The sequence below is a fragment of the Juglans regia genome, chromosome 1, assembly GCF_001411555.2.
Source record: "Juglans regia cultivar Chandler chromosome 1, Walnut 2.0, whole genome shotgun sequence".
NCBI classification, from domain to species: Eukaryota; Viridiplantae; Streptophyta; class Magnoliopsida; order Fagales; family Juglandaceae; genus Juglans; species Juglans regia.
In genome coordinates this window covers 34857855-34872497 of record NC_049901.1, presented here as the reverse complement: position 1 = coordinate 34872497, position 14643 = coordinate 34857855, and the positions used below count along the sequence as shown (strand labels likewise).

Here is a 14643-nt window from a genome sequence, read left to right as displayed (position 1 = left end):
GAGAAATCTTTTTCCAGTTTTCGAAAGAAGAAATAAACCGTTCGGCTGAACCATTCCGCTTCTCCATAGTTCTTAAGTTCCTTCGACAAAGACCGTCCCTGGATGCCATCCGTGCTTTTATTCTCAACCGGTGGGGTCTGTCCTCTACTCCGGTGGTCTCTTCCATGAAACTTCCCCGCAATGTCTTTGTTAGGATGAACACGGAGGCTGACTTCGTGAAAGCCCTGTCCCGTGAGTCTTGCGAAGTGAATGGCGTGGCATATCGTGAGTTCCATTGGTCTCCAGAATTTAATGAAGAGCATGAACCATCCAACGTCCCGGTGTGGATCTTACTCCCTGGGTTGCCGCCAAACTTCTATCAAGAGTCCTTTTTACGTATTTTCTCTGCACCCATTGGACGATTTATACGTAGGGATAATCCTACTCGTTGCGCGACTTGGATGGACGGAGCTAGGATCTGTTTGGAGATGGATGTGGCCAAAGAACCCATTCCCTATTTCTGGATAGGCACTCCTGGACTGTCAACGAGCCGAAAGCAGGAAATTCTTTATGAAACATTACCGGCGTATTGTGGAAAGTGCAGAGTGCAGGGTCACAATGTCAAGACATGTCGTGCAGGGAAAAATATGAATGGAGAGAAATTTCGTGACCGTAAGAAAGAAGAAGTAATTACGGGTGAAAATAATTATGGGAATGTGCAGAATGGTGAGACATCAAAACCGGCACTTCATGAGAAAGAAGAGGGTGAGATTGCTGAAGAGCAAGATACGGTGAAATTCACGTCCTCTATTCAGGGGATTAAGCTTACCGTAACAGAAAATCTTGTTGATAAAGCAGATGGAGAGTTCGTGCCCAAGGAGCTTACGGACAGGGGTGAGTTTGCGACCAATGCGGAAGCAGGTAACACTCTAAATTCTTTTAGTTCCCAGGAACCAAATAATCTGTTTCTGAAGGAAGATATTCCTGAAGAAGACCCCTGTTTGGTTGATGTTAGTTTGAACAAAAGCCAGGAAAATTTGATTGAAGATTTTGTGTTGTCTGAACCCGACCCTGAGATGTAACCGCAAACATTATCTCAGGACAAAGATTATTATTCTGATAATGAAGGCAAAATAAAAATAAAAAAATATCAGAGAAAGAAATTTGAGAAAGTGCGAAGTTCCCTACGGGTCCTTACCCATTCCTCTAATTTTCCTTTATGAGTGAATCCATAATTGTTTGGAATGTTCGCGGCATTGGCACTTCTAGTCGTCTTTTAAAAAGTTTGGTTTTTAAGTTCAAGCCTAAGATTATTGCCATTTTGGAGCCATTCCAAAATCAAAACAAAGCTCTTCGGTTGATGAATTCTCTTCATTTTGATTCTTTTATCTCTAATGTTGATGCTGGGGGTAAAATTTGGATTTTTTGGGATAATGTCCTTGATGTCACTACAAGAAATCTGGCCTTTTCCAGCGGTCAAAATCGTCACAAATACCTTTAGAAATCGCTGCATTTGATCAATTGCGGCGATTTATAAATCGCTGCCGGTTCGCCACTATCCTAAAGCCATTTTTGATCAATTGCAGCGATAGGAAAAAATCGTCACAAAGACTAGTATTTCCGGCGACTTTCGTCTGCCGGAAATGTTAAAAAAATCGACAGAAATAGCCCTCCGGTTTACCTTTGAAATCGCTGAGAACTACTATTTCCGGCGATATTTATCGTCACAAAAACTTAATAAATCGCCGCAATAAATTATTATTTTCCCCAGCGATTTGAAATAATCGCCGCTATGGAGTATTTTGCAGCGTGTAATTGTCGCCACAAAAAACTATTTGTGGCGATTTTATGTCGCCACAAAATATTTATGCTATTAAAAACTATTTCCGGCGAGTAAAAATCGCCGGAAAAGATTTTTCAGAAAATTAAAAAAAAAAATGCACAAAACAGTATAGAGAAAATATTATACACATCCAAGTTTTGCAGGCTTCACAATTTTACCTTACACTATGGATTGCCCTAATATTCTTTTTACACAAAAGATCCAAAGATCTATAGTAACTATACTAAGACTATACTAAGCATATTAAGGTAATAATCATGAGAAGGAGAGACCAGTTCAAGGGACAAGCAGCAGAATAAATCAAATAAGCTCATGGATATGTCATCCTAATATTTTAAATGACAATTCTCTCTCAAAAAATGTCATCCTAATATTGTAGACCTGTGTCTACAATCAAAAACTAGACTGACCTTGATTATTGAGTGAGGAACATTCCTGCAGAGTACTGCTCCCCACCCAGCATACAATGAACGTAAACCACCCTTTCCAATAATTCCAAGCAATGCATTCCGGCAAAAACAGAACAATGAGTAACATGGAAATAGCAAACTACCGAAGCCAACTCTCCTTTTTTTTTTGTTGGGGGGGTGGAATAAGAAAGAAACGTGGCAGAACCAACAGCCAACACAAAATAATTGAAGACTTTTCACAGGCTTCTAAATGTGTTCAACTCAGCTTTCTCTCCAACTCTACCCCATATAACTTTAAAAAAACAACACTAAATGAGGGGGATAGGAAAGGCACAACTACCTGAGGGGAAAAGAGGAATTCTCTAAATGCACTATTACACAAAGCTAAAGAGGTAGTTTTTATCTCAGAAACACCAATATCTGACATATGATAGTCTATATATATACTATCATCAGACCACATTAACAAAACTATGTTTCTTCTCAACAATTGACCCTTTTTTAATCTTTTTCATTTCAGCTGGAGTGTATCAATTCAAATTTTGTAAGAGATAATAATTAGCAAGATTTTTTTGAAAATTATGTGGATTAAAATGCAAACAATATTGTGTGAATTCCATGCATGCAGTACATGCCGACCATACAAATAATGTTTCATATATATTATCCATCTTAGTGGAAAAGCAAGGCAAATTAGAGGCATATTGCAGCAGGCTTGGCGGGTTTTAAGTTGATCTACTAAATATGTCGAGTCATTAATGTAGAAAGATTAATGCAAATTATTATTATTATTATTATTATTTTTAACGCGTAAACAATCATGGAAAACATATTTTCAACCATTTAGATTAAACTATATATATATATATATATATGACTCAGTTTAATTTGCTTGAGGAAATTAATAAACTAGTTGTATATTTCTGACTCCTTTTTGCTTTCCATAAGAACTATCTACAATCTACAACAGCAAGACTAGAAGAATGGAGGGTCAAACGAAGGGATACACAATTAGTAATTGTGTATGTCCTTTTTGCATCATATCCTTTATATTTTCAAATAATAATTTTGATAATTAAAGATATAACTAGTCATGTTAGGATAGTTTCTGAAATGTCAGCCTCTTCACAATCAACAGCTCATGTTGATTATCATACTTGTAATATGCCAATTACTAATTTTGTGAGTAAGAGCCAACTAGTCATATATAATTCTTGGAATGGACAGAAATCTTATGTGATGCAGAATGTAAACTTCAGTCTTCAAGGCTGCAATTTTAGCAACTTCATGGAAGCTACTGGCAACAATATCCTATTTATAAGCAACAAGGGTATATGATCTTAGAACCGAAGTCCTTAATCTACAGCCTTCATGAATCTCATGTTGTATAGATATTTCTAAGTAGGTATAAGTGTGTATGATCAGGAACTTAATACAAGGTAAGTGGCTATTTAAGATATGCCAATATCGCCTACTGTAATCCAGAAATGAAAATAACGTCAAATAGAAATTTAAAATCAAAGGAACCGATAAATCAAAGAATACATGCATGACAACAGGAAATCAAATGAAACATGCACCAACCCCAACACAGATGTCAGTATAACATGGAGGTGAACTTTAATATTTCTCATACTTAGCTTCTGGTGTACAAAAAATGAGCAATCCCCCAATGCAAAGAGCTAAAAATGGTTAAAGATTCATGAACATAAAAATTAGAAAAGAACAATTTACCTGGGGTCAGGTCAGGGAAAGAATGCTCAATAAAACGTGTTGCAGCCTGATAATTCAAGGTAGTAGAGGGTCGAAGTGGTGCTGGAAGAAAAAAATCAAAATCATGCAATCAGTTAAGAGGAAAATAAACTACAGCCAACACAAGAATATTGTCATTAGAAAATGAGATTCTAAAAAAAATCAAATTTGAGCATATGATAGTATGCTCTGCATATTAAATGACCCAGCCCAGTCACTTTCATCTTAAAATAAAGTAAAATCTTCATAGTAAGATTAGGAGTGCCCTTGTACTTGCAGCACCATTCACGATGACATTTTAAGATGAGAAATTAACAACAAATGTCAAAATTTCAAAGAAACAAATGTACCTTTACTCAAGTCTATGAACCTCTCTAGTTTGTCCTAATACAAGCTTATCTTTCCTACATCACATGGGCAGGGGAAAAAACAGTTTAGCAAGACCTAACGTCAAAAGTTCAAAATAGTTTGAATCAAACAATCAAATCCAAAAAGCAAATTATACAAGTGCAAATAATGAGCCCTTTATCTCCCAAATGTGTAGACCAACAGAGAAACCAGAGCATTATGATAACCATACTCTAACCAGATATGTCAATCGAATCATTACACTCATTCGATATCATTCGTTACCTATCATAGCACATTTTTTTTTTATAAGTACCTATCATATAAGGGGATTACTTCGGTAAAACAGTGAAGTATGACATTAAAGCAAACAAACAATCATATTCAAGAGTTTAGAGGTAATTAAAGATAAAAGGCACTAAAAGTTTTCAAAGGAAAAAGCAACATACTTGGACCATTTCACTAACAAAGTTAAATCCTCCAGGTCCAATAAAAGATCCAGCTAGCAGATATTCAATGATAACATGAGAACATTAAGCATGATTAACAATAATATCAGATAATCAGTTCAATGTAAAACTTGAACAGATTCTAACATTGCACTCTGTCATGTAAAAAACATAGATCAAATATAATCAGACCAGCTGTCCAGCACAAGCAAAGGCAATGCCATCAGTATTATGACTTTAAAACCATCGATATTATGACAAATCAAGGTGAGGATCATACTTCGGGTTTCCTGAAGTGTTTAATTTTATATGTTTCATTCATTGATTGTTTTTTAAACACATGGCAGTTGTGGTTATATAAATAACCAGATATTACTAAAATGAAATATAAAATTTAATTTAACAAACAATAGTAAAGATTTATACAGAAATGACAAAATCCACAAACACAAACCTCAAACTAAATAGCCCAAACCTAAAAAATATTGTGTTCTAACATAATGAATCAAAATTAAAAAATCAGCAACTTAAGAAATTTATATGTAGTACGTACAGTTGAAACAGTCCAAATTTGCTTCGAATTTGTCATCAATCTAAAGCAAATTAGCAATGAAATGCAAACCAAAAAAATTATCAAATTATATTCCTTCTCCCTCAAATAACTCATGTAGATCAAGATGAAACAAAAAGAAAAGAAATCATGTGGATGCTCAATTAAATAAAGGTATGATTTTGATTAATTCAGCTCAATCTGTTAATTGCATCCCAGAAATATATGCACAAATTAAAGAAGATCAAATATATATATATATATATATATATATATATATATATATTTATTCTATGAGCTACTGAACCTCAGTCTTTGATCAATCACCTATATATGGCCTCAAATCCAGACAATAAAGCTTATAATTCACTTTGACTGATCATGGTCATGAGAATCTACATATATATTTATAGTACTATTCATGTTTCACGCTTAACTTTTCACGGTCGAAGCACGTTATCATGATTAACTTGAAGATTAAATTGAAAACCCATACCAGGGGTGGTCGTGGTGGTAGCTTGGAGTGGAGTGGTGGCTCGGGAGGAGCACGGCAGCGCTGTGGAGAGCTGGTGGTCGTGGGTTACGAACAGAGCAAGGGAGAGAGGGAGGGCCTCGGGCTGCTCGGCTAGGCGTGGAGGAGAAGGGGGCTCCGACGGAGGACTGTGGACGGCGCCGAGATGTGGGTGGTGGCGAACGGCACCCCCAGCGGCGGCGATATAGAGAAATCCGAGAGAGAGAGGTGAGGCTAGATTTGGGGAAAAGCCAAGAGATCGGCGCTGGGGCTGGGGGAAAAGGAGGGGTTGGCTGTCGAGGTGAGGTGGCGGTGGCGGTGGCGTGGTGGGGTCGCCGGTGACGGCTGTGGGTGGCGGAGGCTTGAAGGAGAAGAATTTGGGGAGAGGGGGGCAGGGGGGCGGGGAGAGTTCGGCGAGGGAAACAAATTAATGAGGGAAAAACCCAACCAGCGGCATTTAAATTTTATGTGCTTTTTCCGGCGAATTTTATTCGCCGCTAATAAGTTTTAAATGAAGCATATTTTGTTACGGCGACAATTTTCGCCTCAAAATCAATTAATAATAGCGATTTTTTCATTTCGACGAAAACTTAACATGCTACAATATAAAATTAATTATTGCGGCGAAAAAAATCGCCGCTATAGATGGAAAAATCGCTGCAACAAGTCAAGACAAAATTATTTTCCTCCATTTCGCAACTTAACCGAGGAAATTGAGCGGCGACTTGAAAATCGCCGGAAATAACATCTATTTGCAGCGATTTGGGTTGCGACGATTTAAAAATCGCTGGAAAAGACCTGATTTCTTGTAGTGTGTTCAGATGGTAAGGATAAGACAGCAGTTTATTTCTCTTCGTGTTAGTACGGGTTCTTATCAATTCTTGTGCAATATTGTTTATGCTAAGTGCAGCATGTATGAGAGGAAAGTTTTGTGGGAAGATCTCAGTTCTCACTCTCTGGGTTCGGAACCTTGCTTAATTGCTGGTGATTTTAATATCATCCGTAATAATTCTGAGAGAAAGGGTGGTTGTCCCCGTCCGAATGCCGCTATGGAGGACTTCAACAATTGGATCCATCAGGGTGGCTTGGTTGAAATGAGATCAAAAGGTAAAAATTACTCCTGGTGTAATGGGCAGTCTGGCCTTGCTCGATCTTGGGCAAAATTAGATCGGGTATTCATGGATGTTCCTTTGTTCTCTTCTTTCCCGAATGCTATTTGCTCCTATCTTCCGCGCACAACATCTTATCACTCTCCTATGGTTATTGAATTCAAGATGGATCCTTTCTCTTATGGCCCCTCGCCTTTCCATTTCCAACAAATGTGGCTGGACCACCCGCAGTTTTTATATTGTATTCGCCAGGTGTGGTCTGAGACTGTCGTTGGCCAGGATCTTACTAAATTGGCTATGAAATTGAAAAAGACTAAGGTGGCTCTGCGGGAATGGAACAAACATATTTTTGGTCATACCACCATGCATATTAATGCGCTTGAAAGACACATTGAAGAGCTTGATCATAAACTTCATATAAACTGGGATGAAGCTACGGAAAGGGACCTCCTTATCTCGACTGCGGAATTAGATATTTGGCTTCAACGTGAAGATACCAGGTTGGGACAGATGTCTAAAATAAAATGGCAAATGGAAGGGGATCGGAACACGAAGTTTTTTCATGCGTGCCTTGCCAATAAACGGCGTAAAAGAGTGATGGAAATGAGATGTTCGAATGGGATGGTCTTTAACTCGCCGGAGAGCCTTCATCAAGGGGCAGTGGATTTTTTTTCTAATTTTCTGAAGGGTATGCCGAACAGATCTCTTCCAAATCTGTCTTCTCTTATTTCTCCTGTTATTTCAGACGCTGATAGCAATATTCTGTGCTCTGTTCCTACATTGAATGAGGTTTTCTCAGCTCTTTCTTCTATCCCGTCTAATAGTGCTCCGGGTCCTGATGGTTTTAGTTCGGGTTTCTACAAAAGTTGTTGGGAGATTGTGAAAGAAGATGTCTTGGAAGCCATATCTGAATTCTTTGTTTCTAAACAGCTCCCAAGAGTTTTTACGGCCTCTTTTCTGGTTCTTATTCCAAAGGTTGATAATCCTTCTGGGTTTAATAAATTCAGGCCTATCAGTCTATGTTCGGTTTTTTATAAAATATGTTCCAAGATTATTGTTAATCGCTTGACAGGTTTACTAGATCGTATAATTTCTTGGGAACAAGGTGCCTTCATTCCGGGAAGAAGTATTTTTGAAAATATTAGTATTACTCAAGAAATGGTCCATACTATTAACAAGAAGACTCATGGTGGTAATATCATGATTAAGCTGGATATGGCCAAGGCCTATGATCGAGTGGATTGGTCTTTTCTTATAGAGGTTCTTCGCTGTTTTGGATTCTCCTCCATCTTCTATGATCTCATCAGCACTTGTATTTCGACTCCTTGGTTTTCTATCATGATGAATGGTACTACTAAAGGCTTTTTTCAAGGAGGTCGGGGCTTACGGCAGAGCGATCCCCTATCTCCCTACTTATTTATTATTCTCCAAGAAATTCTATCTCGTCTCATTAAGAAAAGTGTGGAGACTAGGAAATTTGGTCAATTCTCTCAAGCCCGAGGTACGCCTATTATCTCTCATCTCATGTATGCTGATGATGTGATGCTTTTTTCTAATGGTAGTTCCAAAGCCATCAAGGAAATTTTGGATGTGCTTAATAAATATGCTAGTTGGTCGGGCCAATGCATTAATCATTCTAAATCTGCCATTTATTGTTCTAATAAAATCACTTCTTCTCGTAAGAGTCTTTTATTAAGAATGACTGGATTTTCAGAAGGATCTTTCCCTTTCAACTATCTTGGTGTGCCTATTATTTTGGGCCATCTTAAACATGTGTATTTGGAAGATATGGTGGCTAAAGTCCAAAAGAAAATCTCTGGCTGGAAAATGAAAATTCTTTCAGCTGGTGGTAGACTTATTTTATTGAGACATGTTCTCTCCAGCATGGCTCTTCATCTTTTTGCTATTCTTCAGGTTCCGCAAGCCACTATCAATACTCTTCATCGTATGATGAGTACCTTTTTCTGGGGCGAGTTTAATGGTAAAAGAAAAAAAAAATGGGTGGCCTGGAATTCTATCTGTCGTCCCGTGGATGAAGGTGGCTTGGCTTTGAGAAATCTTGATGATATGCAACAAGCCCTTCATACCCGTTTTGCTTGGAATCTCATTCAAGGTAATTCTTTATGGGCTAATTTTTTTAAAGGTAAATATGTAGGTACCAAACCTTGGTCCCTTATTGACCCTAATAAAGGTACTAGATTCTGGCGAATGATTGCTAAATCTCTTCCTTTGGTTTTGGATAGCACTAAATGGCGTTTAAAAGACGGAAATATTTTATTCTGGTATGATAAATGGCGGGAAAGAGGTCCTTTAGCTAATGAGATGCCTATTGTGGGTAACTCTCTCTTGAAAGTTAAAGATTGTAAATTATCTAATAACTGGGATGTGGACTTTATTCTCCAGTTAGTGGGTCCGGCAAATCTGGACGGTATTTTAGAGGACATTTGTAAAGCTAAACCTGGTCTGGATGTGTTGATATGGACTAAAAATGATAATGGTTTGTTTTCCACCAAGTCGGCTTGGGATTGTGTTCGTATTAGAGGTGGCTCTCTGGAAGGGCATTCTTGGATGTGGCATAAAAGTCTTCCTTTGAAGATGTCTATCAATATGTGGAAAGCCTGGTATATGGCTTTGAGTGTTGATCATCACCTTCGGTGCATTGGTATTCCTATTACTTCTCGTTGTGACTGCTGTGCTAACGGTCATTATGAAGACCAAAATCATGTTTTGTTTGCAGGTGATATAGCTAGCAATGTTTGGCATCATTTTGGGGCTAATCTTGGTATAGTCAATGGTCGTAATTGGAAAGATACGGTGCAAACTTAGTTTCGTCGTGTGAAATTAGCATCTCAAATGGGCATTATAGTGGGAATTCTCCCGGTGGTTATTACTTTGCGTCTCTAGCGAAGGCATTGTCTGGCGCGTATGGAGGGTCAATTTGAAACGACCGCTGACATCATTCATTCTGTCCGAAGGTGGATTAGTACTATTTGCCGTGATATACATACTAGCTCTCACATCTCTGGTTTTGATTTGCAGGTACTTGAGAGTTTGCAGGTTCAACCTAGTTTCCCTCCTGCTCGGAGTTACAAGATTATTAAATGGCAAAGGCCTTCGGATGGTTGGGTTAAATTGAATACAGATGGCAGTAGTTTGGGCAATCCAGGAGCTTCTGGCATAGGTGGGATTATTCGAAACGATCATGGTAAATTAATTCATGCTTTCTCTGCTTTTACTGGCACAGGTTCTAATAACCAAGCTGAGCTTCTAGCTCTCCTACATGGACTCCAGGTTTGTAGGTCTTTAGCTCTCAATCATGTTGAAATTGAACTTTATTCTATGACTGTTATTTCTTGGTGGCGTAGTAAAAGATGTGGGGTTTGGTATTTGGAGGACTTCTGGGAAGAAGTTCTTAATATCATGAATTCTATGACTTGCTCTATTCACCATATATTTCGAGAGGGAAATAAAGTTGCAGATTGGTTAGCCAAAAATGGAGCTTCTGGTAACGATTCAGCTTTCTCCCATTTGATGGAGACTCCCCGCATGTTGCATGGCCTTATTCGCATGGACTATTCCGGGACTCCTTCGCTTCGTATTTCTTAGTTTTGGTTTGTTTTTTCTTGTGGTTTTGTCGTTTTCTTGTTGAATTATTTTTTATGGTTGTTGGTTGTTTTTTGGTATGCTGGGTTTTTTGTAACCACGGTTTTCCTCCGCCACAAGTGAGGGCTATTAATAAAATTGGGGAGGGGTCACTCTTGGACAGGTGACTCTAACTCTTTAATAAAATAAAAAATATATATATATATGGTATAGTTTATATACTATATTATTATGTTCTCATTCAAAGTATTATACTATCATACTATACAATGTAGTATAGTTATAGATATATAAAATGTAGTATATATACTATATTATAAGTTAGTATATAATGCAGAATTTAATAAGTAACAATTTAATATATATTATTGATTTACGAAGATGATCCATTCGTATTGTCTTATCAAGCTACCCAAGTCTATTACTTGATTGATCCAATGAAAAGTGCTGATGAAGATAGTGGAGAGATCACTTGGCGAGTCGTACAAAAATTTGTTCATCGAAATATATATGAAGCAGGAACGAGTGCAGATTATGAGAATAGTGAAGATGAAGATAGAGAGGGTATTAACTTGTTTGTTGACCTCAGTGCACTCGAGTTGCTCCCCTTGTGTAGAGATGATGTCCCACCCATCCTTCTCGACCCGTCTGTATAAATGATCATTCAATTCAAGTAATTGAGTAGGAAGAAGAAGAAGAAGAGTCAGAAGATGAAGACGAATCAGAATCCGGGCAGGAGGTGGATAAGGACAATGAAGAATAGGTGCATGATGATGATGAAGATGTTATTGATGGAGATTCTGAAACAAGCATGAAAAATTCATCTGAAGATGAAGAATAAAAGTACTAAATATTTTATTCATATAGGTGACTATAAAATATCTTGAATTTTCATAATTTTTTCTAATTAATTGCTTTGATATAATTAATTATTTTCAAGTTAATTAATTATATAATTAATTGCTTTGATATAATTAATTATTTTAACTCAACTTAATTCAATATTATTACGATGAGCTCGTTCGACGAACGAATTAACCTCGATCATCTCAATATTGTGGCCTGCATGCACAGCGCGCGCGCAGGCATTACTATTAGGCCGTGAAATTAAGAGGCATGTCGTTAGCTACCTAGACTGATCATCAGTTATATATATATATATATATCAGCTTTGTCATAGTTTACATATGATAAAGTTATTATTAAATAATAATTTGTATATAATTATATAATGAAATAATATTATTTTAAATTTATTTTTGACTTTTTAATGTATTTAAATATAAAAAAATATATTATTATATTTAAAATTATTTATGAATGATTTTTTAGCCTATCACTACCCTTTACATATTAAACGAAGAGAGATTAGACCGACGGATGCCATATTTCAGTTTTTGAACGATTCATATAAAATACTTAAAATAAAAACTACACAGATCTAATTCTTCAACTTTAACTCAATTTAACGTCTAAACGCAGTCTTAGTTGAAAATATATAACACGATCACCGTACAAAAATCGATTGGAAATCTTACATTGTTGTTATGTAATTACACAGAGCCGGCTGGGAACCAAAACAATGTCACACAAAATCTTACATGACAGCCAGTAGTACTATTTATTCGTTTTAAGTACATTTGGACTGAATTATTCATTCTAGCTCTGCCTAGACATGCATACTTTGAGTACTAGCAAGTCATATTATTCTTCAAACCATTCCGCAACAGAATTAAGAAGTGATGAGAAAGAGTACTGGAGATTTGGAGCCACATAATTCATTGTTTGAACACAAGAGTTGTTTATCTTCCAATCTTGCAGCATATCCCGATGATCAGAGTACTGCGTTAGAGGTGGTTGGTCTGCAGAAACTGGAGATAAATCATTACTCATGTTATCGTCACTATAATTGAAATCACAAACACCTGAGAAGTCTGAGTTGAGAAGATCCGATAAGCAAATATGCCCCACGTTGAAATTCATCAGCAAATCCGACGACTGATTATTATTATGATCTCCTGATGATCCTGTAGGAGTAGGAGTAGTAGTAACAAGTGATAATAACTCATCGAATGCACCAGATAATTCCGTGGGCTTGTTTACCGAATGATGTTGACCATCCATCGGCATTAATCCTACCCCGATCACGTTGGTCTCCAAATTTTCTTTACATGACTTGTTTGGCTGTGGGGTCAGAAGAAGCTTAGAGCTGCACCTGAAAGCTTTGGTCCGGATCACATTGGAGTTCGTGCAGGTTTTCGATATTGGTGATGATGGTAAGGTGCTTGTGTCAATGGAGGACATCAGGTTGATCGTTGGTACTGGATTAAAATTGTTTTCATCGGTATAACCTGAAAGCATAGGAGTCGTTGAAACTGCAGGTGGCGGAAAATTGTTTTCATCGGTATAACCTGAAAGCATAGGAGTCGTTGAAACTGCAGGTGGCGGAAAATTGTTTTCATCTGAATGCCCTGAAAGCTTAGGAGGAATCGAAACGGTAGTACTGATTTGGTGGTTTTGAACTTTTTTTCCCAGGTTGGTGTTCCAGTAGTTTTTTATTTCATTGTCTGTTCGGCCCGGAAGCCTCCCAGCAATTAGAGACCATCTATAAACACCGCAGAAACATATAGATCATTTAGCTGCCTGATTAACTTATACATCCATCGTTAAATACATTAGAGTTTTTACTATGTAGAAGAGATTCAAAACCTGTTTCCCAGAAGTTTGTGGAGCCTAATGATGAGGTCCTCTTCATCCGGTCCTATGTTACCTCTCTTGATATCTGGTCTCAGGTAGTTCAACCATCGAAGCCTGCAGCTCTTCCCACATCTTTTCAGACCTGCTCCAAACGTCCATGCATATTGTAACGTTCCTTTCTAATTACTTAAAAGTAATAAAATATTAAACAAACATGAATAATTAAAGTTGGGAATTGAATCTCTCTTGATTTAAATATATATAGATCATGATCGATCAGTACCTGCATTTTTGGGAAGGTTTCTCCATTTGCCTTCACCATTGATTCTAATGTACTCGATGAGAATATCATCTTCTTGAGATGTCCAAGCACCTTTGTTTAAGCCCTCCTTAGCACAACAAGGGCTCCTCCCCATTTGGCACTGTACGTCTCAATCGATATGATGTTTCCGCCTTGTAATTGAGTAGTAGTTATGGTCTAGAGGGAGTGAGCAATGGTGCTTGCTTATATAGCAGGTTTTTCGCCGTATAATTAACTAGCTTTTATGCTTTTGTGATTAAAATATTATATCAAAAAAAAAAATACTGCATGTGTCTCGATCGTGGTCATGTGGTCCCTTTGTCTTATTCAAAACCAACTTGCGTTACATAATATTTCTCACTTATAATTTACGTGTCTCGTGGTCACATGGTCCTACTTCATATTCAAACGTCGAAACATTTAATTAAGCGCCACATGATCCCATTCCAAAACAGGAGCAACCAAACAAAAATGAACAATGATTGGAGTGCTAGCTCCTCCTTCAATTTAAATAAATAAAGAAATTGCATGCTGATGCTGATAGTACTACTGCATATATATTCATGCAAGAGATGCATTAATATTCAAGATGGTGAGAATTTATATATATATATATATATATATATTTTATCCTCATGAGAAGCCAGAATATGGGATCGAGGAGCTAGCAGCTTAGGTAGTAGCTATGGAAAAAGAGTGTAAAACTTAAATCTCCATACTCACCAGCCATCCTTTCAATTATTGGGTCTTATCTCCAACTGACATTCTCACTGCAGATGATTGAAAGTTTGTTGTAGAACAAAGGGACCCTGTCCCCCAGATCCGGCATATCTTTCCTTCAAATAAATAAGAAACGTGTCGGAAGATCAGCGTGTGATGAGAGATCAGGTAATCAGCATCCACTTCTTTAAAGCTAGCTACCAGTGTCATTGAAATCAAACTATCAATATAATAATGCATGCTGCAGCTCTTTGGCCCATTCTGAACCCTTTGGACCATCTGCTAGCTAGCTTTTAGTTTCTGTCATTGGGACATATATCATCGTCACGCTTGATGATATGTAGTCGTCACTTAAATTTAGAAACTAATAA

The 14643-nt window shown here is 37.4% G+C and overlaps 1 protein-coding gene and 1 long non-coding RNA gene across 2 annotated transcripts; both read right to left on the bottom strand.

Moving 5' to 3' along the window:
- Window positions 1-3860: 3860 nt before the first annotated feature.
- Window positions 3861-4381, bottom strand: LOC118348209. The gene is made up of 3 exons (XR_004801313.1): window positions 4335-4381; window positions 3967-4047; window positions 3861-3875 (listed from the first exon to the last, which is right to left on the bottom strand). It is a non-coding gene; the product is annotated as an uncharacterized LOC118348209 (long non-coding RNA).
- Window positions 4382-12018: 7637 nt separating this feature from the next.
- On the bottom strand, window positions 12019-13738 carry LOC109008678 (myb-related protein 330-like). The gene is made up of 3 exons (XM_018988867.2): window positions 13535-13738; window positions 13264-13393; window positions 12019-13159 (listed from the first exon to the last, which is right to left on the bottom strand). Exons 1-3 carry the CDS (start codon window positions 13665-13667, stop codon window positions 12259-12261), a joined length of 1164 nt encoding a protein of 387 aa, XP_018844412.2. The 5' UTR covers window positions 13668-13738; the 3' UTR covers window positions 12019-12258.
- Between the last annotated feature and the right edge of the window lie 905 nt (window positions 13739-14643).

Coding starts and splice junctions, on each gene's coding strand:
- LOC109008678 (XM_018988867.2), bottom strand. CDS start 13,667: ATGGGGAGGAGCCCTTGTTGTGCTAAGGAGGGCTTAAACAAAGGTGCT. Junction 13,394..13,534: donor AAACCTTCCCAAAAATGCAG/GTACTGATCGAT, acceptor CGTTTGGAGCAG/GTCTGAAAAGATGTGGGAAG. Junction 13,160..13,263: donor CACAAACTTCTGGGAAACAG/GTTTTGAATCTC, acceptor CGGTGTTTATAG/ATGGTCTCTAATTGCTGGGA.